This window comes from Struthio camelus, chromosome 1 (assembly GCF_040807025.1).
Source record: "Struthio camelus isolate bStrCam1 chromosome 1, bStrCam1.hap1, whole genome shotgun sequence".
NCBI classification, from domain to species: Eukaryota; Metazoa; Chordata; class Aves; order Struthioniformes; family Struthionidae; genus Struthio; species Struthio camelus.
This window is the reverse complement of record NC_090942.1, coordinates 71,353,330-71,376,086: the sequence shown is the minus strand read 5'-3', so window position 1 is coordinate 71,376,086 and position 22,757 is coordinate 71,353,330. Positions and strand designations below refer to the sequence as shown.

At 43.2% G+C, this 22,757-nt stretch overlaps 2 protein-coding genes across 18 annotated transcripts in view; one reads left to right on the top strand and one right to left on the bottom strand.

Annotated features, from left to right (window-relative positions):
• Positions 1-416: 416 nt before the first annotated feature.
• LOC104147371 (aldo-keto reductase family 1 member B1) lies at positions 417-10,914 on the top strand. Its single transcript, XM_068948089.1, has 10 exons — positions 417-701; positions 1,547-1,714; positions 2,720-2,836; positions 3,598-3,675; positions 4,593-4,715; positions 7,439-7,545; positions 7,753-7,834; positions 8,902-8,985; positions 9,957-10,039; positions 10,398-10,914. The coding sequence occupies exons 1-10, from the start codon at positions 633-635 to the stop codon at positions 10,438-10,440; spliced, it is 954 nt and encodes a 317-aa protein (XP_068804190.1). The 5' UTR covers positions 417-632; the 3' UTR covers positions 10,441-10,914.
• A 1,598-nt stretch (positions 10,915-12,512) lies between these two features.
• CALD1 (caldesmon 1) overlaps positions 12,513-22,757 on the bottom strand; it is a 279,725-nt gene continuing 269,480 nt past the window's right edge. For 10 of the 17 annotated variants that reach the window (XM_068947889.1, XM_068947898.1, XM_068947883.1 and 7 more), the window contains 6 exons: positions 22,633-22,711; positions 20,299-20,436; positions 19,200-19,295; positions 16,111-16,194; positions 15,773-15,806; positions 12,513-14,186 (listed from right to left, as the gene is read on the bottom strand). In XM_068947889.1, coding sequence (XP_068803990.1) covers positions 14,155-14,186; positions 15,773-15,806; positions 16,111-16,194; positions 19,200-19,295; positions 20,299-20,436; positions 22,633-22,711 — 463 coding nt within the window. In that variant the 3' untranslated portion in view covers positions 12,513-14,154. The remainder of the gene's footprint in view (positions 14,187-15,772; positions 15,807-16,110; positions 16,195-19,199; positions 19,296-20,298; positions 20,437-22,632; positions 22,712-22,757) is intronic. The other 7 variants (XM_068947959.1, XM_068947969.1, XM_068947926.1 and 4 more) reach the window with 1 other exon arrangement.

Below are 22,757 nucleotides of genomic sequence, written 5' to 3'. Positions count from 1 at the left end.
CGACTGACACCAGGGTGCCCGGAGCGCTGCGGGTGCCCACCCCTTCCCAAAGCAAGGCAACACATGATCAGCGCAGGGGAGACCACGGCCCGCTTTTAGTCAATTCCTCTGTGAAAGGTGGGCAAAACTAGTATTTTCTGTGATAAAGGACGGACATTTCGGTCCGTCGTCACTGCTTGAAAGTAACTGAGAAAACCCTTCGGAGACCTGGAAACGCACTGCCTTCCCCGCTTACCCTCCCGCCACCCTTCAAGCTCGGTCTTCAGAAGAGCACACGCAAAGTGCTGATTTAACCACTAAATATAGCGCTCCCTTCTAACTTGCGCCGGGACCTCACCCGGCACTGCCCAGCATCCTCTAACCGAAACCCCGCCGCAGGGGAGGAGGAGGAGGAGGAGGAGGAGGAGGAGAAGGAGGAGAAGAGGAGAAGAAGGAGGAGGAGGAGGAGAAGAAGAAGGAGGAGAAGGAGGAGGAGAAGAAGAAGGAGGAGAAGGAGGAGGAGGAGGGCCCTAGCAGGCCCCCGGGGGGGGGGCCGCGCGCCTTAAAGCGGCTCCGGGCAGCGGAAGGACGGACCGGGGAGGGGGGGCACAAACGGACACCCAGATAGACACACAGACAGACACACACACACCATGGCGAGCCCCTGCCTGGAGCTGAGCAACAAGATGAAGATGCCCATGCTGGGGCTGGGCACCTGGCAGGTACCGGTGCGGCCGGCTGAGGCGTGGGGTAGAAGAGCCCTTTTCTCCTGCAGGCGGTGCAAAAATTAAGAGAGAGGGGGAAAAAAAAAAAGTGGGGGGGAGGGAGCAGGTTGGCTCGGCGCAGGCGATTTCCCTGCGCGGAGCGGGGCGGGGGGGGGGGGGGGGGGGGGGCTGCGCCCGCGGCCCGGCCCGGATTGCGGCCGCTTGTGTAACGCGCTGGGCGGGCGGCCCGGCGGCTGCTGGAGGCGGGGGCAAGGCAAGAGAAAGGGGCAAAAAGCCAGAAAAGAAAGGCACTAGAGAAAAAAGCTGGCAAAAACGGGGAGAAAAGCAAAAAAAAAAAATTTTTTTTTTTTTGTATGGCTGCACTTGCAGCTCATCCCCGTGGGAAGGGGCACCCGTGGAGTGACGGGGCGTGCTGCTGCTGCCCGGGCTGCCTTCCTCTGCCAGACTTGCACACGGATGATGCCTGGCAAACTGCCCATGTGGGGAAGGGGTTGGGAAAGATAAACTGGCAAAAACGCTTGGGTAACACCGAGAGCAGAGAAGGAGACGCGATACTGGGCCTGACTCCACTAGAAATGCCAGATCCAAAATGCCTCCCGGGAACTAACCCCTCTCTGCCCCATTCCCTGCTGTGCAGGCCTTTCCGTACCAAAATGCCATTCACCTGGCCAGTTAAAACTCAGTGTAAATGCAGGTGACAAGGGACCTGCAGCAGCAGCGGCACGCTGGAAAGGGTGGCTTTGGGGAGCTGGTGCAGCGTCAGCCTGGGGCCAGGCCGGCTCCGCTGGAGAGCGCTAGGAGCGGTGCTCGGACAGCTCACGTTTGGTCATGTTTGCTTTCAGGCTCCTCCAGGGAAGGTGGAAGAGGTGGTGAAGTTTGCTATTGATGCAGGTTACCGCCTCTTTGACTGTGCCTATCTGTACCAGAATGAGAATGAAATAGGGAATGCAATCCAGCAGAAGATCAAGGAGGGGGCTGTGAAAAGGGAGGACCTCTTCATTGTTACTAAGGTATGAGGATGTAGGATTCTTGCTGCATTTAGCTTTTCTTGGAGAGAGCTGTAATACAAGCAACGCTTGTTCCATCTGTAAAGTCACCTATAGAACTATCCTCTCTGTCTCTGATAGTCATTTCATGATTGTCTTCTTCCAGGCTATGAATTCCATCCTTTATATGCAGTTTGGCAGAGCTTTATTAGGAGCACTTGACAACTTTGAAAAGATAGCAAGGCTCTTGCTGATCTACAAATGTTGTTGCATCTGTTAAGTCACTCACTTACACTGAAGTGTCCCACACCCATTCCCTGAAAAGGTATTTCCTGGTGTGCAGGAGATTACAAAATGGTGCAAGGTAGAAAAAGCCTGAAAAGGAATAGAAATTAAAGTAGAGGACTTCAGTCTGAAATATTTCCTTCATCTCATTTACTCAACCCAGGAAGATTCTTTACTAAAAAAATTAAAAAAGTCCTTCAGCTAAAAAATTAATGACTTGAAGTTTTCACCAGCAAAAACAGGAAACATTGAACGTAACTAAGCTTTTCCACATACTCGTGATTTTTGTTAAAGAGCAGTTTCCAATCAGAACAATATTTGTCAGTTCTTTTATATAAACAGTTTGATTTTGCATTCCAAAAATGTTATAATAAAATTCACAACAGTCCACAGTGGCCAGATAAAAGGAACAGAAGGAGGGCAGCTATTAGGTGCTACAGCCTGAAAAAAAAATCTGTAGTACTAACAGCTTTGCTGTGCCTGTTACCGGATACACGTGTCGGAAAGCTACACTCAGTTCTGGCACTCCCTTTTCATAAATATGACTACTGATTGATTGTCCACCTCCAATGCTGACCTTTTTGGATAAGGTATCCTTCTCTTACTCTACCACTAAAACGTTAGCATGTTTGTCTTTAGTGTAAACTGGATAGGTGGAGAAGGACCACCACAGGGAAGTTTCTGTCCCCCAATTTTGACTCTGCAAGCCACGAAGTCACGGTCAGGCTTGGTTTCTTCCCGCAGTTGTGGAACACGTTTCATGAGAGATCCCTGGTAAAGGAAGCATGCAAGAAGAGCCTTGCCGCACTGAAACTGGACTACCTCGACCTCTACCTGATACATTTCCCCATGGGATACAAGGTAGGCCTATTCTTCATTCCTCTCTTCTCCTTACCTTGGTAGAAACCTGGCAAATTCTCTCATCTGTGCTGTGACCATCTTCGTCACATAGCCGGGCTACGCGCTTGTTCATGCAGCCAGTTGGCTCTTTCCCAATCCTGGTGGTGACAAGCACTCACAGTGACTAACAAGACAGTGGTATGTTTTAGAGAGTGGGTCTGGCTTTCTGCGTCTAGATCTGTCTGTTGGAGTGAGGTAGCTGTGGGTATGAGCATTGCTAACAAGCCCCCTGGGACTTCCAGGGAAACTGCAACCAATGTATAATGATGCAGTTTGAGATCATGGCTGTCTGGTGGATCAGAACAGCGTGAACATCTCAAATTTTGGAGGTGTTGGCTTCATCTGGAGTAACCCACAGTGGAAAAAGAAACATGGCACAAAAGAACTTGCCCTTTTGTTTTTCCCTTCCAGTCTATGCCTGTGTGAAATAAATGAAAAATGTACAATGAACAAAGGGGACTGTCTGTTCTCTTCTCTCTGTAATTTACCTAAGTTACTCAAATAATTACTACTAAACCCCATCCCTGTGTATGCAGTGACTTGATTTGCAGAAGTATGGCCCTTATCCAACAGAATACTGATGCACAAGCATAATTTTTAGTTATGCAATATGTTCAAATAACCTGTTAATTTGCTGCCAATCATTCCAGTCAAATGCTAGCATACAGTAGGAAATTCAACTCTGAAAACAAGTTTTTGTGCTTTCTGCCTTGAAAAAACAGGCTGGTGAAGAACTGAGTCCTGTAGATGACAAGGGTATGATTATCCCCAGTGATACAGATTTTCTGGACACATGGGAGGTAAGTTAATGTTCTTCCTTTTGTGCCTTTGTCCACACTAACTTGTGGGGCAGAGAGCTGCATGCAAAATGAAATTAAGGGAGTAGGGGAAAGTAGTTGCACAAAACTGTATTTCATGTATTCTTTCAGAAAGAATAGAGCTGCTGCTTCCTCTTCTTGCTTTGAGGAGCAAGAGGGGGACGTCTTTACTAAGACAAAAGCAGAGGAAACTACCAGCACTGTGGGCGCTGTCAGTAAAATAATCTTTGAACACATACTCCTACGCAGTAGTATAGCTGCCGCTTAGATTAACCCAGGCATGGTTGTTAATTTACTAGGAGTTATATACAGAGAGGGAATTTGTACAGGTTTTTTAGCAATGGGCATCAGCATCGCTGACTGTCCTTCGCTCAGAACGACCCTCCTTTCCTCACGGGCTGCGGGGAGTCAGGGTCCGCCCCTGCTGCCTGCACCTGTGTGATGCTGCAGCTCTGGGAATTAATTGTTTTCTCTACAGTAGTAGATTGTAGTCCCTAGGGAATGTGTTGAGGTAACTGAGTTTAGGCTAACGTCCTCCTTACTGCACTCTGCCAACTCAGAGGTAGCACTCTGGAGGTCCCGGGGGCTGGAAGTTCTCCTACATTTTTAGCTCTGCTAAAATGACCCTCAGAGAAGCCAAAACTAAAAAGATCTGTGTCCCATTACCAAAGAATTGGCCAAGCCCTTCTTCCTCTATTGTTTGCCTACTTGCACTGGGATATCATTCAAGTGTACAGATAATAAAAGGTGCAAAGACTTATTATTTTCTTATTGGAGAGACCATTATTTAATCTAGTTTGGGTTATTTACTGGTTTGTCACTTTCTTTAGTGAGAGAAGATAGTGTAGTTGGCGGTAATACCACCTCATAAATACCTGCTGGTTGTCCTGACCCATTAGGCCATGGAAGAGCTGGTGGATGCTGGTCTGGTAAAAGCCATTGGTATCTCCAACTTTAACCATCTGCAGACTGAAAGAATCTTGAACAAGCCAGGACTGAAATACAAGCCTGTAAATAACCAGGTAAGATCTTTATTTCCCTTGGTGTCAGCTAACTCTGGAATAGGCCTAAAGCTACTTGATCTACACTTCAGCTCTTAAAACCTACTTCTGCCCTAACCTTTAAATATTTAGGGTACCATGGAAAGATCTCACACAGCACCAGATATCTCAGGCTGTCTGAAAGCCCCTCCAAGTCTGTGCTCTCTGCAGTATACTAGGTAGGCTTCAATATAGTGTCAGCATTAAGGCTTTTTAGCTAGTGAGGATCGCAACAGAAAATTTTGTTGTAGGGGTGTGTGTGTGTGTGTGTGTGTGTGTGTGTATAATACAGTGGCGATCTAACAGAGCAATAGGATACAAAACATGAACACTATGAATTATTTATATCATGATAATAATAACCAGATAAGAATATTTTATTGTTACAAGTAGAAAACAGAAAAAATAGCCATTACCTTGTATAGGTCTTTGCAACTTTCTCTACACACTCCGTTTCACATTCCCACATGCCACGGGGACTTGGACTTCACAACCCAGGTTGCCACATGCCCGTTTTTGCCAGCTCTGGGATAATCAGCAAAATCCACACCAAGAGCTCGTGCTCCAAGCATGGGAGTGCATGGCAATGTGCTAAGGCATTCACTGTGTTTTTTTTTTCCCCCCAACACAAAAGAAGCCATTTCACTCAACTTGATCATAGAAAGGAGGGGTGAAACACACAATTAGAAAGCAAACTGTCACCAGTCACCAGTCACCTCAAGAACAAAATCACAAGACAGCTGGGGCATTGGGACCTTCTGACTTTCTTCCTCATGCATTGTTCTTTTTTGGACCCGGCTGGAGTTGCCGCATGCCTCTCTCAGCCAACTTGGGGAAATCCCCGTGGCAGATTCAGTGCAGACATAGTGGTCCTGTGCTGCAGTGCGGGGCTTGGGGCTAATGCATGCTCTACTCATGCTTAGCACAAGGGGACAATAGGACTCTTGAGATTTTATTGAGATGGCCCCAACTCCCCAAGTTAAAAGCTGCACTAGGTTCAACACTTCAAGGACCTTCAGGCTTCGCTCCAAGTTTGCTGCTCCATGGGTGTGCATACACTGCACGCTGCCGTTACAGTAGTTACCAAATCTAGCTCACACTACATGGATTTCTTGTAACTATGTCCGGTAGCAAAGCTGTAGTATTTAGAGACAGCTGTGTATGTGGTTTGTGCCACCTTACACAGTGCAGACACAGTGCTGTGGTCATGCCGCAGCCACACGACGGTAACTGAGTGGCATCCCCTTGCAGGCTGCTGGTGTCCTGTGATCACTGCCTTGCCAAGGGACACCTCGCTGAGTGCCTGGCTGCAGCGCGCTCTCAGCTGTGGTGTGCAACGCGGGCTGAAACTTGGTTGTGTGATACCATCTTAGGACAGTGTTGTAACTGTGTTGTAACTAAGGCAGTGTCATAACTATCAGCATCTTTCTTCTGTTTGTGTGTGTGTGTGTGTTTGTCTGTATGTAAAAGTCTTGTTCAGCCTCGCTCAGGTCATTTTGGAAAACAGACTGACTCTTTCTTTTGAGCCTTCATTTGCCAACATAACTGTTTTCATTTTCCACAGCCCTTTTGCCTGAAACATTTATATAATAGAAATGGCTTTTACAAATTAACTACTATGTAGCTGTAACACACCATCAAGGTTTGGGAACTTTTATATTCCAGATCTGGTAGCCACCTTTAAACAAGGTCCAAGGACAAGACCTTAAACAAGGTCACTACCATGTTGCTTTTACAATCCAATTCTTAGTGTCACTAACCCTTCATCAGTTGTCTGTAAGTCCCAAGTCCACAACAAATGTGATGCTTTTGAAAGACGGGCATGCTCCTTTGTATACTGCATTCATTTGAATGTCTTCCTGCTGCGTTAAATAACTCTATAAAAAGTCAGGCCTACAGGTTCATGAAATTTAAAGGTCTTTCTTTCTTCTACAAAAAGAAGTTAGACCACAGCGCTGTACAAATACATTATTTCAAAACCATTCGCTTCAAACCCAGGGAAATAGAAATGTTATATATGCACATATGAAACATGGCTAAACTTTATATCATACCTGGTAGAAGGAAGAACAACCTAGCTATGTATTTAGAGTAGGAACTTCAGCAGCCAAAGCACAGAATGAAGCAACTTTCCTAAGGTCAAACAGAGTCTGCTGCAGAGCAGTGAGCAAAACCTGGGCTTCATAGCTGTAGATGAACTTTGTCTTTTCAGTATATCATCTCTGCAGGGAAGAGGTGGGGAGAATATTCACCAAGGCTGATCTAGGAAGCTCTTCTCCCCCAGGCACATCCAGGAATCAGGGAGAGTCCTGGATGGAGGGGAGAGGCTGGTTGACTCAGAGCAGGAACTAAACTTTTAAGTGTCCTGAACTGCCCCTCTGAAGAAGCTATCCCGATCTCTTGCCTGTAGTCTAAGAAGATTAACTTCCCCGATTCCTCCCAAAGTTAGCACTTGGCAGCACTTGGCTGACTCTTCCCATCTGTTTCTCACTTTGCATAATGCATGGCACAAGGGAGCCCTATTCTATGTTCTAGGGTGCTAAATATTGTTGTAACCTAAATAACTTTTTAAAATGATAGATTTTTAATCATGATACTGGGAGTCATCTTCATGTTGCCTGTGACCCAAGAGGAATTAGAACGCTGTGCCGTGGAGCCCAGGGCAGCCTGCCTCTGTGCCAACCACTGTGTTTCTGTGCTCGCAGATCGAATGCCATCCGTACCTTACCCAGGAAAAGTTGATCAAGTATTGCCAATCCAAAGGGATTGCTGTGACTGCGTACAGTCCCCTTGGCTCTCCTAACCGTCCATGGTAAGGAAGCACTGCAGCCTTTCTCTCCACAAAAACATGCATGTGCAGCTTGAGTCGTTGAGGCGAATTATGTAAATAACACAGGTACAATGAGTAAGCTGCTGCTGCTGCTGATTGCAGATCAGTTCAGGCAAAATGTTTGAAATGCTTCCTGCAGGGATGCTAAGACCTTTTCTACCATTATTAACCTGGCTTTTGTTTTAATAGGGCCAAGCCAGGGGAACCTATGCTGCTGGAGGATCCTAAGATTAAAGAGATTGCAGTTAGACATAATAAAACTCCTGCCCAGGTAAGCCAGGACAAACTCTTCCTCCTCCTCAAATGTTACAAGTTGATGGCCAGTCTGCAGCAGGCATCACCTTCTCTAAAGGTAGAATCTACAGTGGCTGAACTGCATTTGACTTTTCATACTACCCCTATTCTTCCAGCATTCCTATGAATTCTGAAATATTTTCTGAAGCTCTTGAATGCTGAGCTTTTGGGGACTGATCAGCAGTGCTAGGTGCTTATGCTGGGGATCCCCTTCCGAGGGAGATTTTTTTCTGCTCCCAGAGAGAAGTGCTTGCTCCCAGAGAAACCCTTTCCTTTGAGATTGACTTAAAAATCATGCAGCCTACCTGTTATTCCTTTCCCCAGCTCAGTTATTCTTCAGAGAAGCCCTGTCCTCTGCAAACGTACTTGATTGTTGTTTGCTACTGTTCACAAAGAATTATTGAAAATTGCTTGATTATTCAAGTTGAAAACATTTCTCTGTTAGCTGCTATTCACACAAATGAGATCTTGTCCAGGGTGTGCAAGAATTCACACTTCACAGGAAAACACAGGAAAGCACTTCAAACAAATCCACACGTTTGCAGGCAACCAGCAATAGTCATACTTTCAGACAGGCAGGGCAGGACAAAAAAACTGTATGCAACAGTCCTCTTTTGAGGGGAAAAACTTGAGAAATCTTATCTTTTTGTTTCTTTTTAAAGACTTCAAAAAATATTAGCCTGGTGGGGTACTTACTTCTGAGCCCCAAGTAGTGCACAGTATTGCTATGCTCATCTGGTCTGAGCACCCATCTAACATGAGCCTGAAGCATCATTATTTTTCTCCCCCTCCTACACCAGGTGAAACCAAAACAAATCCACGAGAAGCCAGGATATAGAAACAACATAGGCCAGAAACAAATAGTAGTTTGTAAGCAGACTGCAAGCCTGTGCTATCACATCAAACTCCTGGGAGCAATCTGGTAAAACCTACTGAAGAGTGAACATGGATGTGGGAAGATGAAACAGAGAAAAGAGAAGGAGAAAGTGCATCTGAACAGATGTCTCGCTACCCATGTCCATAAGCTTCCTTGTGCTTTTGTAGGTTCTGATCCGGTTTCTTATCCAAAGGAACGTGATTGTCATTCCCAAGTCTGACAAACCACAGCGTGTTGAGGAAAACATGAAGGTAAAGTTTCCATTGGGATTGCTGCTACCTCTGTATACAAGCTAGGCACCCACAGCTTTTCGGTGTTTCCACGTGACACCTAAAGAGGCATCGGAAGGGGTGCACAGAGTCGTAACAACATGTATTCAGCACTGCATAACCAGCTGCGCTCCTTGTGGGGAAACAGGTTTTGTTACAGCCAGGAGAGAAATGACTTACACCAAGGTGGCCCGAGCGTGGCAGCACTGGAAGCGAATCCCAGTTTGGGGATCGCCCTCTGGGAGATGCTTAGTGAGCCCCCCTTCAGGCTGCAAAGGAGCAAACAAATTCTAAACAGTGCTGCATCCCTGAGCCTCAGCTGCTTCAGCCGTCACATTACACACTCAAATGAGGTTAGAGAACACCAGACCCACTAAAAAGTTAATAGCTCATTTTGAGGCTGTGGTTTCTCTCAGGAGGGAGAGTCAGCTGCATGTTTGCTTAAAGGCTCAGCCTTTTTAGATGGTATCTCTGTATTACCTTTAGTTCATGCTGCTACATTTTGGACTCGTTTTTCCTATTAACGACCAGTGAGAATTCTTAGATAACTGATTTGTTGTGAGATAATTGATTTGTGGTTGGTACCCAGTAGCTTGTCTGTTGTAGCAGAAACATTTACCGCTAGTTCCAGGGACACACCGAGTAATCTGTGGGAAGCACCGAAATTGTCTCTGCGTTGCAACTCAATCTGCAGGGGTGTTTGCAGTCAGCCACACAGAACTACTAGGCATTGCTTAGAACTCACCTCAAAGAACAAACAACTATTTTAATTACTTCAAGAATAAATTCCTATTTGGCCGAGAAATAAGAGAGTTTCGTAAATATACTTACTCTGGTGCAGGATGTTCCTGCCTCAAGTCATAAATACCTGAAGCGTGCTTAGTATATAACTACTTATAAACTTAAGTGAAAAGGGTTGTGGGGTTTTTTTGTTTGTTTTTTTTCTCCCCTAGGTGTTTGACTTTGAACTGTCTAAAAAGGAGATGGATGTCATCCTTAGCTTCAACAGAAACTGGAGGGCGGTTCCAGTGCTCCCGTACGTTCCCTATTCTCATATTCACTAGTGTGCCAGAGATCTGGGTTTTTTTACATCTTGAAAACAGATATCACTAAAACTAGGAAGAGCTTTTTTCTTAAACCCTAGACCTCAGGTAATGAGACGTATCTTACGCTGACATCAGGATGGAGAATTCATTCAGGGTAGTCCCTTTAGCGAGACTGTATCTTGGTGTTGCATGTACTTGTTCACAAGCCTGCGCGTGCAAATTAATGACTGCTCTCAGCAGCAAAAGTTGAGTATGTTGGCAGCAGGGGAGGGAGACTGTGCTAGGGAAATACTGTTGAAAATACTTTATACGATACTTAAATAAGCCAATGATTTTTCTTCTTCTTAGGGCTGTCAATCACAAGGACTACCCATTCAAAGCAGAATATTAATGCCCGTGGTTTCTGCGAGAGCTCCATGTACAACAGATCAGATGTACCCTGTAGGTTAGCTTTGATTTGTTCTTTTGTACTGACAATCATTAAGAAGAGTTACTTGCCCTCCTCTTCAGGAGGAGACCACTAGTTGATGAAATAATGCATCAGTGGGGATGGCTCTTCTGCTGAGATGGCAAGCAGAAATCTGTTCCTGATTAATGGTAAAAAGACAATGTCACTTCATTTCCTCTTTTCATTGTCTTCCTTAATTCAGGACATGTTTAACAAAAAAATCTGATTACTTACAAGATTTTTTATATGTCGTTTTCAGTGTGGTAACTGACCTGTTAACAGCTGTCAAGGAATGCAGTCTTTTATTACTCTGCTTTTTATATAGTTGTGATTTTTATAGTCTGAATTTCTTAATAGTCTAAAACTTTATATGAATAAAGTTTGAATATTAACAACACTTAATAAATGTAGTGCTTGAATTATTTTTGTGATTACTTATAAAACACACCTGAACTCTGCTTTTTGAATTTTCATAAAAACAGGAGAGAGTTCCTATGGTTCCTGTGCAAGGACAACAGATAGATGCTACTTTCTAGTTTATGCATGAAACAGGGTAGTGCTCTAGCTAGAACTTAAAGAGCAAAGTTACACTTGTAATTCTCTGTGTCCCTCCCTCTGGACAACTAGAAATCAAGTTATTGTAAAATGAGAGGTGAACAAAGCATCACATGCACTGATAACCCACATCAAAGTACACCCTGCTGAACACAGGGGGCTACTAGAAAATAAGACTAACTTGTTCTGCGAGTCTCAAACACAAAACTGAGTTTTTGTGCAGCTCTGCTGGCAGCACTCGGAACAATGCATCCAAACAAGGTTTGGATTTATCTCAGGAAAATGCAGAAAAACATTTCCTTAAAAATACCAAAACAAACCTCTATGAGGTAGAGTCATAAATGCTTTAAAGTATTCTCAGATAGGTAACGCTAGGCCAAAGCAAAGGCAGAGTTTAAAAGACTACTTTGTGGGAATCCACACACGACAGAGAGTCTGGCTAGGACATCGAGTGAGCTGGAGTAAAGCATGATCAGAAAGTACAGTGACAGTTCTGTATTGTCTGAAAAACTGTCACCTTGTAATGGCACCGGAACACCAAAAAAAGTCATACGGCTGCTGAATCCGTCACAGGGGTTGTCTTTGGCAAAATCTACCACGAGGTGGTGCCAGTGGGTGGGAACGAACCACAACATAGTAACCTCCTTGCTAGAATTGCCTAAAGGTAAAACTAATTGTTAGGTCGAACGCACTCAGCACCCTTCCACTCTCAAAACAGATAATAACCAGCACCAAAAACGCCATGTGTATACCAACACAGAAAAGTGTCACTCAGGCAAAGCCTGTAGAGAGATGCAGTAACACAGTCGGTCAGTACAGGGGAGGAAAACAGGCCCACTTTCAAGCCCACAAACTTGTTTTCAGGTTACATTAGGCAGCAAAGATGCTCTAGTTTTGAAGGTTATTTCCCCCAGTAGTTCAGAAAAGTGTGCTTGCTGCAGGCTTTCCCGTGATCCCTGCAGCAGCCGGCCAGAGCTGACGGTGCCCGGGGTAGAGCCGGGTGCACCTGCTGGGCTGCTATTACAGCAAAAAAAGAGGTGTAGGGGCAAATGGGAAAGCCAGTGGCTCACCCGGCCTGGACCCATCTGCGCAGAGATGTCTCCCTCTTACCAAGGGAAATGGAAGAAATGCTACAGGTCTCATCGCACAGCAAACATTTCTCAAAGCAGCCGGCTGCACCGTTAAATCAGAACTTACTTGGCTGAGCGTGCTGACTTCTGGACGATGCATGGCTCCTGTCTCGTATCAATGCGCGTGACAAGCTATTTCTTTTTTCCCTTAAAAACCTGTAGGTTAAAGCTGCCGAGTTTAAGGCTTTGCTGTCTGGTGTAGGACAGTTTGTCAGGAGAGACATCCTTTGAGCTTCATTCTGTCATGCCTCGTTTTACGCTGCCTTAGTGTGAATACTACTGTGCCAGTTCCAACAACTGGCTCGTTCCTAGTCATTAACAAACAGGGGCTGCTGATGGCAATACTCCATTTATTGTGGATGCAGTTTCAGAATACATTGTTTGAACAAATCATTTTTATTGCAGCTATCAAATGTATTTGAAAGACTCAAAGGAGTGTTTACAAAACCCCAAAACAAAAAACATGACAGCTCACAGACACAACGTCAGGCACAGTTTCACCCCCTACAGATAACTGGGTGCATCTCGACATGTAAACAAGATGTTTCAACCAAGCAGGGGAGCTCATCTTTGGGTTGCAATATAAGATTCTTCCTCATTAGGAACAAGTCGGGCGCTATAAAAGCTGAAGTGGTGAAAGGGGAGATCCCGGTAGTTTCGATGCACAATAAAGCTGTTAACAACGCATTCTGGGGCTACTTCAGTTGCTCAGTTTATTCCACCCATACACTGTAGGATGTAAATGCTAAACCGTATGGCATGTAAATTCAAACCAAGCTGACGTCTTATAGCCATGTGTTTACTATATACAAATCAAAACATCTGTAAATAAGATATTGGGGAGAGAGAGTTAAGAAGAAGCACTATAAAGATAGAGGTTTACTTCATTTCAGGTGGATCTAGTGTACGGCACTGATGAATGGCAAGATTTAGTGTACAGTCATCTGAAACAAGCTCTAACTGTGTTTAGTTTTATTTTTTTAATTATGGTAGTTTTATATAAATTAAACTACAACGTTTTATACAAGTGACCTATTTTTGACCCTCTATACCCCTTACCTTTCCCTCTTTTAAAAACTATAACTTTCTTTTTAATTACCCATTACTAGGCAACTGACATTTAAAATTTTTTAATACTTATCTCGCCATACCTCTAATGGCAATTATGAAATCTTACTATAGAAAAGTGTGTGATTTTGTCTTTACTTTTTAAGCTGTGATATTGGCTAATTATGTATGTTTATTACTAAATATAATACTCTAGCATGTATTAAAGCATTCTACCATTAGTAGTGCCTTTAGGCTAAACTTTGTAAAGCTATGTGTGTATATATTCTAAATTGCAATCAATTACTAGTCACTAACAACAAAAAGAAATATCAGTACCGCTGTCAGCTAACATAATCATCCAAATTTAGGTATTAACTTAAACTAGAATGGAAAAATTGATGCTTAAAAAAAGTAAAAAACAAAAAAAAATTTTTAACAAGTTATTGATGCAGTATTTCTCATGACATGGGCAACTTACAGAAAATATTACATTGTCAACTAAAGATATTTCTTCCATGCCTTAGTCTAAAGTGCAGAAAGAAAGACTTCTGTATTCCAAAAGTAACCATTGTTTTTATAGGTTTACTGCACACCTTGCTTAAGCAACTTCACTTTACATGCATTTTGGGTTGACCTCTTATGCCAGTTGAAATCACTGTTCAGATACATAGTTAGTTATGACTATCAGTAGGAGAGTCTATATATTTCACAGCATGGGTTTCTTTAGGAATAAAGGCTCTTGTGCAAAGGCAGTACTATTATGATGAATGTCTAGACTGATTATTAAATACAGTGCTAATATACATGGTTTTAACTGGGATAATGCAAAAAGACATTTTGGTAAATAAACATAAATATAAAAAGAACAATTTAGCACTTTTTTTTTCCCCCAACTGATTGGTCCAGCGTCTTTAGTAGCCTTCTATGGTTCTTTCTCAAATTGTCTCAAACCTGCTGAGAGAGAGAAAGATTAAAGGTGGCTCGAAAACACCTGAACGTATCTCTCAACCACAGTGGGCATAGCTCTAGATGAACAGGCAGCATGTAAAAAGGCAGGACCCACGAAGGACCTTACCGTGCTCCCATGTTGGGCTGCTCAGACGTGGTCTCCAAGAGGACAAGCAGGATTTCCCTACAACACCTCGCTCGCATCTGACGGCCCCGGGAGCGGGGCAGGGAAGCCTCAGGAGCCTTCCACCCCGAAATGCCAAGCATGCTTTACCCTGCGCATCCTCCTTGACCTCCTCCTAAACCCCTAGGGGAGGGCCACCACGCTGAGGCAGGCTGCGCAATGGCCCTGGGCAGGCACCCTGCAAGCCCATGGTAAACCAAAAGCTATCCCAAGCCTGGCCTCACAACCTGCCGCTGGTGGTCCCTCCTCATCCCCCACAGCTGCAGAGAGGATGCTCCAAGGGAGCAGGGCTCAGCTAACACCGAGCAAACCCAAAAATCCCCTTCTTAACCCTTTTGGTTTACAAAAGGAGAAGAAGAAAAAAAGAATTAAGCTTTGTGGAACTCTAAACTCATAAGAGAAGTCCACAAAAAGTACTGTAGCTCTCGCTTCACCTCAGTATGTTTTTTCTACATTTGATCATTTTATTCCTACCAAAAAATCCAGGGATGCTACAGGGTATCTTAAATCCATTAGGCTGATCAGGGAATTTCCCTTCTATCCCGCAGGTCCTTAGACTCCTATTTCCTCTAACTGATTTTATTTGAAGTGTTTAAGGTTAAAAAAAAAAAAAAACCGCATAAGCTAGGAGAGTAATTTTGCTGATTTCTTCCAGTACAACTAGATAGTATTTCCCAAACTAGTAATTTCAAACTGGCAGTAGTAAGACCATTTCTGTCTTGAGAAGACACCAATGCACAGCTCCAGCAGAAGCAGTGTTGCTGCCGTGTACATCTGAGCTCCAGTCCAGTCCAGTCTGGGTAGGCAAGAGCACGTGGGACTCAGAACCAGCCAGATCAAGTTTTAAAAATCTACTGTGTTGACTTGTCACTGGACTTCACCGTTACCCAGTGGCGGTGTTTAAAATCAGATAAGGGCTTGTTTCCAGCAGTGCTGAAGTCTTCATTTCTGTTCAGCAACGCTACCGCACCAGCCTTGCTTTGGGTTCCCCCTCCCCACTCACAGAAAGTATGTCAATTCCCACTACAGCCTTTAAAAGAGCCTTTCCTAGTTGCCTGATGTTTGCCGTAATTAGCTAAATGACCATCCCATTCCTCGGACCTCAGAGAGTTTAATGATACTCTCTGGCTACAGCAAACATGCTACAGATGTTACTCGAACAACACTTTGCAAACATGGCTGGAGAACATTTTGTCCTCAGTCCTTCTAAAAAGATGATTGTGGCTTATTGCTCAAAACAGCAATCACATTTTGATGATACTCTAACAAGAGCTTTTGAAAGGCAAAGGAAGAAAGTGGTTTTTGCATCACTATTAACAGCGATAGCATTAAAAAACCCAGGTGTGTCTGTATGAAAAAGTGCCAATGTCTCCATTTAATATGCAGGTGAATTATTAGAATTACTTACCATTAGTCTCTGATTTTTTCCCCACAGCTGTTACCTGTATTGAAAAAAATAATAACCCATTATTCTAGTTGAATATGGGAAAATGTAGCTACTCATACTGGGAAAGAAAAAACAGGGTTCTACACACAATTCATTCCTACCAAACAGGAATGTAAAGTTAAATGCTTCCCGCGCCTTTTGATGCCGGATTGTACTCTCTACTACAGTTAAAAAGGGAGCTTAAAAACACAGGACCAGCAGAAGCCCAGTTCCAGCTGACTGAGTGCAAGAACAGTGCCTTCTCCCTAGAAAGCCTCTCTCAGAAATATTTTCTTTTTTCCAATGGACTAAAGCATTACCTTAGAAGAAGAAGTTGTTGCTTTTTCAACTGATTGCTTCTCCCAGAGATTACGTTTGCCAGATACATCTCCCGGTCTTAAATCCTGTATTTTAAAATGAATGACAGAGAACAGAAGCCAGCTCTTTAGTTCAGGTTTCATTTCAGTAGAGAAAAAGTTACACGACTTACTCATGAGGAACACCTACACTGTGCTGTGCAAACCCCACTCAGGAGAGGGTTTTTTACAGTCAAGCAACACTTTTATTTGGCCTAAGTAGCCTTCCCAGTAAATTGTTTCCACAGCGGGAGGCATGGGGGCTGTTTACCTCCATACTTAGCAACATCTAAACTGGCAAAACATAAGTGGAGTGCTAAACAGGGATATAGAGGATAATCTTTCACTTCTAGGCTGTAGGCAAGTTATATAACAATAATTTGGTAGCAGAGGCGCAGCTATTGTTTGATTTCCAAATCTTAGGAGTGTAGATGTCCCTCTCAAATTCTCAATTTCTTTTCTTTTTTTTTTTTTTTTTAAGTTCACAAGGACTAGAAGCATCACCAGTGGACAATATTACATATTCTATCAGTTAGAAAGCTATTCAGGATGGCACTTCACATAACCACTCTGCACATACACATGCTTTAATACAAAGTTCAACCCTGCTGCATTTATTTAGTTCTGTGCTGACTGGCCATGCCTTGTTACATTCACCCTACGGAGTACGAGGAAAGCCAACCTCACCACCAGGTTTTCCAGCAAGAAAATTTCAATTTTGGGGAAAAAAAATATTTTTCAGCACTAGTAGTTTCCATTATGGAGGAAATCAAAAGAAGCTTGTCTCAGGTATCTGAGATCAGAAACAAAATATTTCATTAAAAATCTATAAAAATAGAGTAGGCACTTCCCATACAACAGAAAAGATGATCTTCCTCTGCATTGTTTCCTTTGCATCTTAAGTAAATTTTTCAGGATTTAACACTGTAGCCCTTCATATTCATCTGAATTTCTATTGCACCTTTTAAAATCTGTAACATGGAACAACTGCTACTCTGACAGAGAAAACAAGTAAGGTAAAGTGACTTTGACTTTGCATTGGGTTCACTCTCTGAAAAAGAGTGTATATGGGGACTTGAAGCACAATGTAACGCAAATCCCAGACTTCTCTTTGGGAAAAGCAAGAGTGTGAATAAGAAAACGTATGCTGCGCTAGTAGCAATGCACCTTTTTAATGCAGATGAATTGGTATCTACCTGGGCAGATGGCAAAGACAAGATTCTTGAAACAAGTCAGGATGTAACTACACTCCTTTTCAGAAAGTATTCAAATCCTGCATGGTTTCCACATTTGTGTTCTTGCCATCCATAGGTAGGTCGTTTTCTGCACACTAGAATTTCTGACTCAGGATAGAAAACTGCCTAGTCATGAAAAAAGTCTGATTTCTGCAAGAGGCGTACACACAATGACAGCGATGCTCTAAAACAGACCCTAACTTACACCCAAGAAGAGCTGCTCGTGGTTAGGACTTTGAGCCCGTTCCGTACTCCAAAAAGCCAGTTCAGCAATAACAGCGGAAAGAAGAACGGAGCAAAATTCCAGTGGACTGTCCGCATGCCTGCTGTTCTCACAGCACAGGGAAGGTCACCAAGGACACAACAGTCCTGTGCTACCACAGGCAACATCATCATATAATCATTTCCATAAATCCTAAAATCATTTGGAATCCATAATTTAGGTTCACCATAAATCCAACTGAGATCTTTGTTCCCACTACTTCTTATTGAACGTTGTTCCAAAAAAACACAAGAAACTTGACAGTCAAAAATTTTAAACTATTCTTTATTTTGGAGGAATGGGTTGGGAGTAGGGGGTTATTTGGGAACTAAGAAATTTTGTTTTATTCTGGTTAAAAACCAAAAACCAAAAACAACACCCCCCCCAAACACATTAGAGGTGTATAGCACTCTTCAGAGTGAATAATAAACAGGTTTACCTGACCAACTTAGCAAAGAAGAAGACTAGGAGGAGAGCAGGTTCCTTCAAGCAGAAATTGAAAGAAGAAAGAGCAATCTATTGAGAAAGAGGGAAATGTAGACATAGATAGAAACAGCTGGCTGAAGGAGAAAAGGGGGATTAGTTTTATATTATCTAGATGCAGATTAGAAGAGGAGGAAAATCTAGAGGCAAATCATGTGCTAGTTTTCAGTGGCTGTGATTAAACAGAGTCACCACAATAATTGCTTTTGTTTTCATATACATTTCCATTTGGACTCTCATTATATCAAGCTCCCTGCAGCCACTAGTAAATACTGACTGTAGGGATAATCACTGCTAATGTCAAGCTCCTCTTTGGGACCAACAGGAGCGCAAATTGAAAAAATATATGCTAGGCTGCACCTCTGATAAAGGGCAAGTGTACTGACAGCAAGCATACCACACAAGGATATGAGAGGAAACCTGTCCTTCAGTAAAGCTCCATTAACACCATGAGTGATGTCCTGCCATTCCCCACTACAGACACCTTCAGCTCCAGTTCCTTACCCCTTCCCTGCCCCACAATTACTTGGTTCTGCTCCTTCCCACATTCCCACGCTGCTGCTTCCCACACTTCCAGTTTATTACATCCTTAAGAGTTTTCTGGCCTGAATCCACTCAAGAAAGGAATAGGCTAAAGGTCCTTCATTAGAAGTGACATTTAGGCCCTTAAAGGTTTTAAGAATTTTGGTTGTGTTTAAAAAAATCCTTGGAAGATTTTTTTATGGGGCAAGGGTCAAAGCACAAGCATTTCATCCCAAGTCTATGGCTGGTAATTTCTAAATTCATGGGATGGCTTCAGAGGTGGTAAAAGACTGTCTTTCTCTCTTGGGTGACCACTGTTTTTCTGGAGCACCTCTCAGCCTTAAGGTGAGAACTGCTCTGTCTCACCTCCCTCTCTTCCAGTTACCCACAAATTAGCAGTCACAGGGCCCCTGTGAACTGAGCAGCCAAGACAGGACACGTAGCCAGGATCCTCCAAAAAAACATCACCTTGTGGAGGGAGCACCATTACCACCACTGCCTCAGGAGAAACCCCCTCCCACCAAAGAGACAGTTGTTGCAGATTTACTTACGGAAGGTTTTGAAGCAGGGGATTTATTGGTGTCTGGGCTCTTGGTTAACCATTCGTTGATACGACTGGAGACACCAACTTTCAGTCCGGCAGTTTCCTGCAAAATAATAAAATCTATTCAGAAGACTTTGAGAATAGCTACTGCTATGTTTTCCACGGCTTGGATTTAAAAACAAAGCCAAACCTGAGTTTAATGCATATGTCCTCACCAAGGCCATGGCTGACCAAGAGCCATCCTGTCTAATCCGAAGATTTTTCCCTACAAACTACCCAGTATTGCTACCTCTAGTTTTCAATGATATCAAATGTGGGCTGGCAAATAAAGTCATATTCACTATGCTAACCTAAGGATAAATCTTAAAAAGTCTTCGATGACTAGCAAACCTCAGCTGCTATTTCTGTCATAATCCCAAACTCAAAGGACAAAAATCTTTAGCCTAAATGAAGATGAGATATCAGTAAGCTTTTTAGTTCAGATTTTTGTTTCGTTAAACTAAAATTTTGCAAAAAGGAATTTAATAGAGGAGTCAGCTGGCCTATGATTTAAAATATTAAAATAAATCCTAAAAAGGCTGGAACTAATTGCTAGAACTTCTTTGGTATCCGTAAATAATTTCCTTCAGTTCATGGCTCAGTTTTTCAGCTATGATGAACACTTATCAACTCACATCAACTTGTAGAAAGGAAATGCTGACTTAAGAATTTACGTAGAAAAGAGAAAAATCTCACAAATGCTTCTGTTTGTGATTTACAAGACATTAGTAGCTCATCTATTACAGTTTAATCCCCCTCTGCCCCAAAAAAGGATCCTTCCCAACACAAAGAATTTCTTTGCACTCAACTTGAACTAGCCAGATTTATTTGTCAAAGATATCTGATGTGACTCTAAATACTTGCCTCATAACTAAGCTCTGTGTGTACTCAATAGTGCAGCCACACCATTACGTGGGTTTCTGAGGAACCAGACCTCAGGATCCTGTGGGATAGTCTTTGCCACAAACAGAGAGAGGAGCAGCCAGGCTGACTCATGTGAACAAGAACCACAGGGTCAGATCTGAAACATAACTCTTTATAATCAGTATGTAAAACTAAATACTTACCTTATTTGGTGTTCCTGGCCCAGAGGGTGATGAAAATACATTCCCTTTCTCCCACATGCTCTTGATGTTACGGACACCCTCAGCTGGCACAGGAAGGTCAGAGGCTGCTGGCTTATTTGGTTTTGCAGCCTTTGTGCCCTGCAAAAGAATTGAGGCTAGTTGGTGTTTGGCATTAACAGCTGGATTTGCAGAATGCTTGGACACTGGGGCCAGGCTGTGGAACACACTGGAAGCAGATGGAGCTACTTCCAGCGATGATCATGCAAGGATGGAGAAGAGGACCCAGCTCGAGAGACGCCACTAAGAATCTCCCCCTTCTTGATTTGCAGTTGCTCCTGCATTTTTTACATTTCTAAATCTCGTGACAAACCACAGCTGTGTGCTCAACTGCTCCAAGGCTTTGATTTGTCCTCTTTCAAGTCTCAGTCCATCCTGCCTGTAACTGTATCTCTTTTAGGGACACACCTAAAGAAGGAAGGAAGTCCTTATGTGAAGACAGGAGGAAAAGGCTCATCGGCCACTCGGCATTGTACTCTGTTCTGTCTGCTCCAGGCAAGTTAACCTCACAGCTCCAGATTCTAGGGTTAAATTTCAGCAGCTACAGTATATTTGCAATGATGCTTTTCAGGGAGTGGGGGGTTTTGAGGGGACAGAGAGGGGAGAAGCTGTGCCATTGTGTCTTTTCCAAAATCACTTGGCCAAACTCTGTCTGTTCCTGCTTTTCAAAACTCTAGCATGTTTTGCATATTACAGATTCAAGGGAAAGAGGAATCTGTATGAGCCTCAGCTTTGCCTCTCTAGTTGCAATGCAACTTAGATCTGGCAACCTTGAGGAAAATCAGAAACTAGACAAAAGAGTAATTTCAGACCAGGTGGGAGCTATACATAGCTGTGAAGCTGCACCATCTGTCTCTTGCCCTAGAGCTATGCTTTTTTATATCTGAACAGAACATAAAGACTCAGGTCCTTAGCATAGCACTGCTGAAAATGCTGGAGAACCAATATAACCTGGGGGGGGGGGGGGAGGGAAGGGGGGGTAGTCCAGTGTATATGGGTTGGCAAACCCTGACTTCCCCACTATATAAATTTCTCATGACAGATGGAGCCATAGCTTCCATCAACCCTTTCCCTCTAAGGAGTTTAACATCAAGTTCCAAGGCTGAATTAAAGCCCTTGGAGACTTTGAGATGGTTATGTCTCATACAGAAATGTCACAGAGTGGAGTTGGAGGACATAAGCTGTATCCTCCCACTTCAATGATATGGGGACCACTGGGTGCAGCTGTGAGATTCAGCTCTAACAAAGGGATTTGGGCTTCCACCAGCTTGACATAGGTGCTATAGGCAAGCCTGATCCTTTAGTATGCACTTTTTTCATCTGACACACAGTGTGTGAAACTCTCCAGCACTGAAAGACTTGCTGACAGAAAGGTTACATAGGCAGCATTCATAGAAGAAAACATTTTGTTAAGTGATCTTTTATTAATAAAGTTTTCTTTAAATTAAAGAATAATAAAGCCTAACCAATGAACACTTTAATGGAATACCACACTTAAACTGTACACATAAACAAAAACAGAATGAAACCCAGCAGGGCATCAAGACATGCCAGTCCTTAACCACAGGTATCAAGATAAGATCCCTTTTTATACTATTTGATTCCTGTGACATTTAGCAACTCTGTCCATTTGGTCTACTCTATTAACCAGTAGGTTTCACATTGCCAGTACTCACTGATTTATACAAAGAGCTAGAAAAGAAAACTCTCTGTAGTCATAACTCAGTTCTTGCCTCAAGCCACATTATTGCCCTCTTCTTGTCAAAAACACCGAGGTTGAACTCTATTTTATTTTGATTTTGTTTTACCTTTTCCACTCCTTAACTCCGTAGTTCACTCAAGTCCCTTTGTTTGTCAAGAAATTTCATTCTGAAGTGGTAGCTAGCAACACAGGTTCAGTTCCTAGATCTCCTGAATAGGCTGCTAGGTAATCTTGAGCAAATCACTTCTCTGTATTGATAGCACTCCCATCAGTCAAGAAGAGGATGCAACTGTCACTCAAGAGATACTGACTGAGTCCTCCAAGAGCTACTCCAAGCTTACAAAAACGATAGAGTATTTTGTAGCAATAAAGGGAAGTTAAAGAATGTGAGATTTTGCTTAGGTATACATCTGGATATTGGTTTGAGGCTTGCCTCAAGCATTTCGTTCTTGAGGCCTCATTAAAAAAATTTGTGAAATAAGCCCTGAAATTCCTGAATAGTAAAACATGGGTCGATTAGAGAAGTCCCAGAAGCCGTTAGTAACTTGAGTCAACACGACCTGGAATTAACTTACCACAACTGCACTAGTGTATTGCTCAAGTCTACTGTCAATCTTTGAGACAACTGCTGTCGTTTGGGTGGGTTTCATACCACTGTAGGGAGTGGAAAAGAGAGAGAACAAAGTTAGTATTCCCTCCA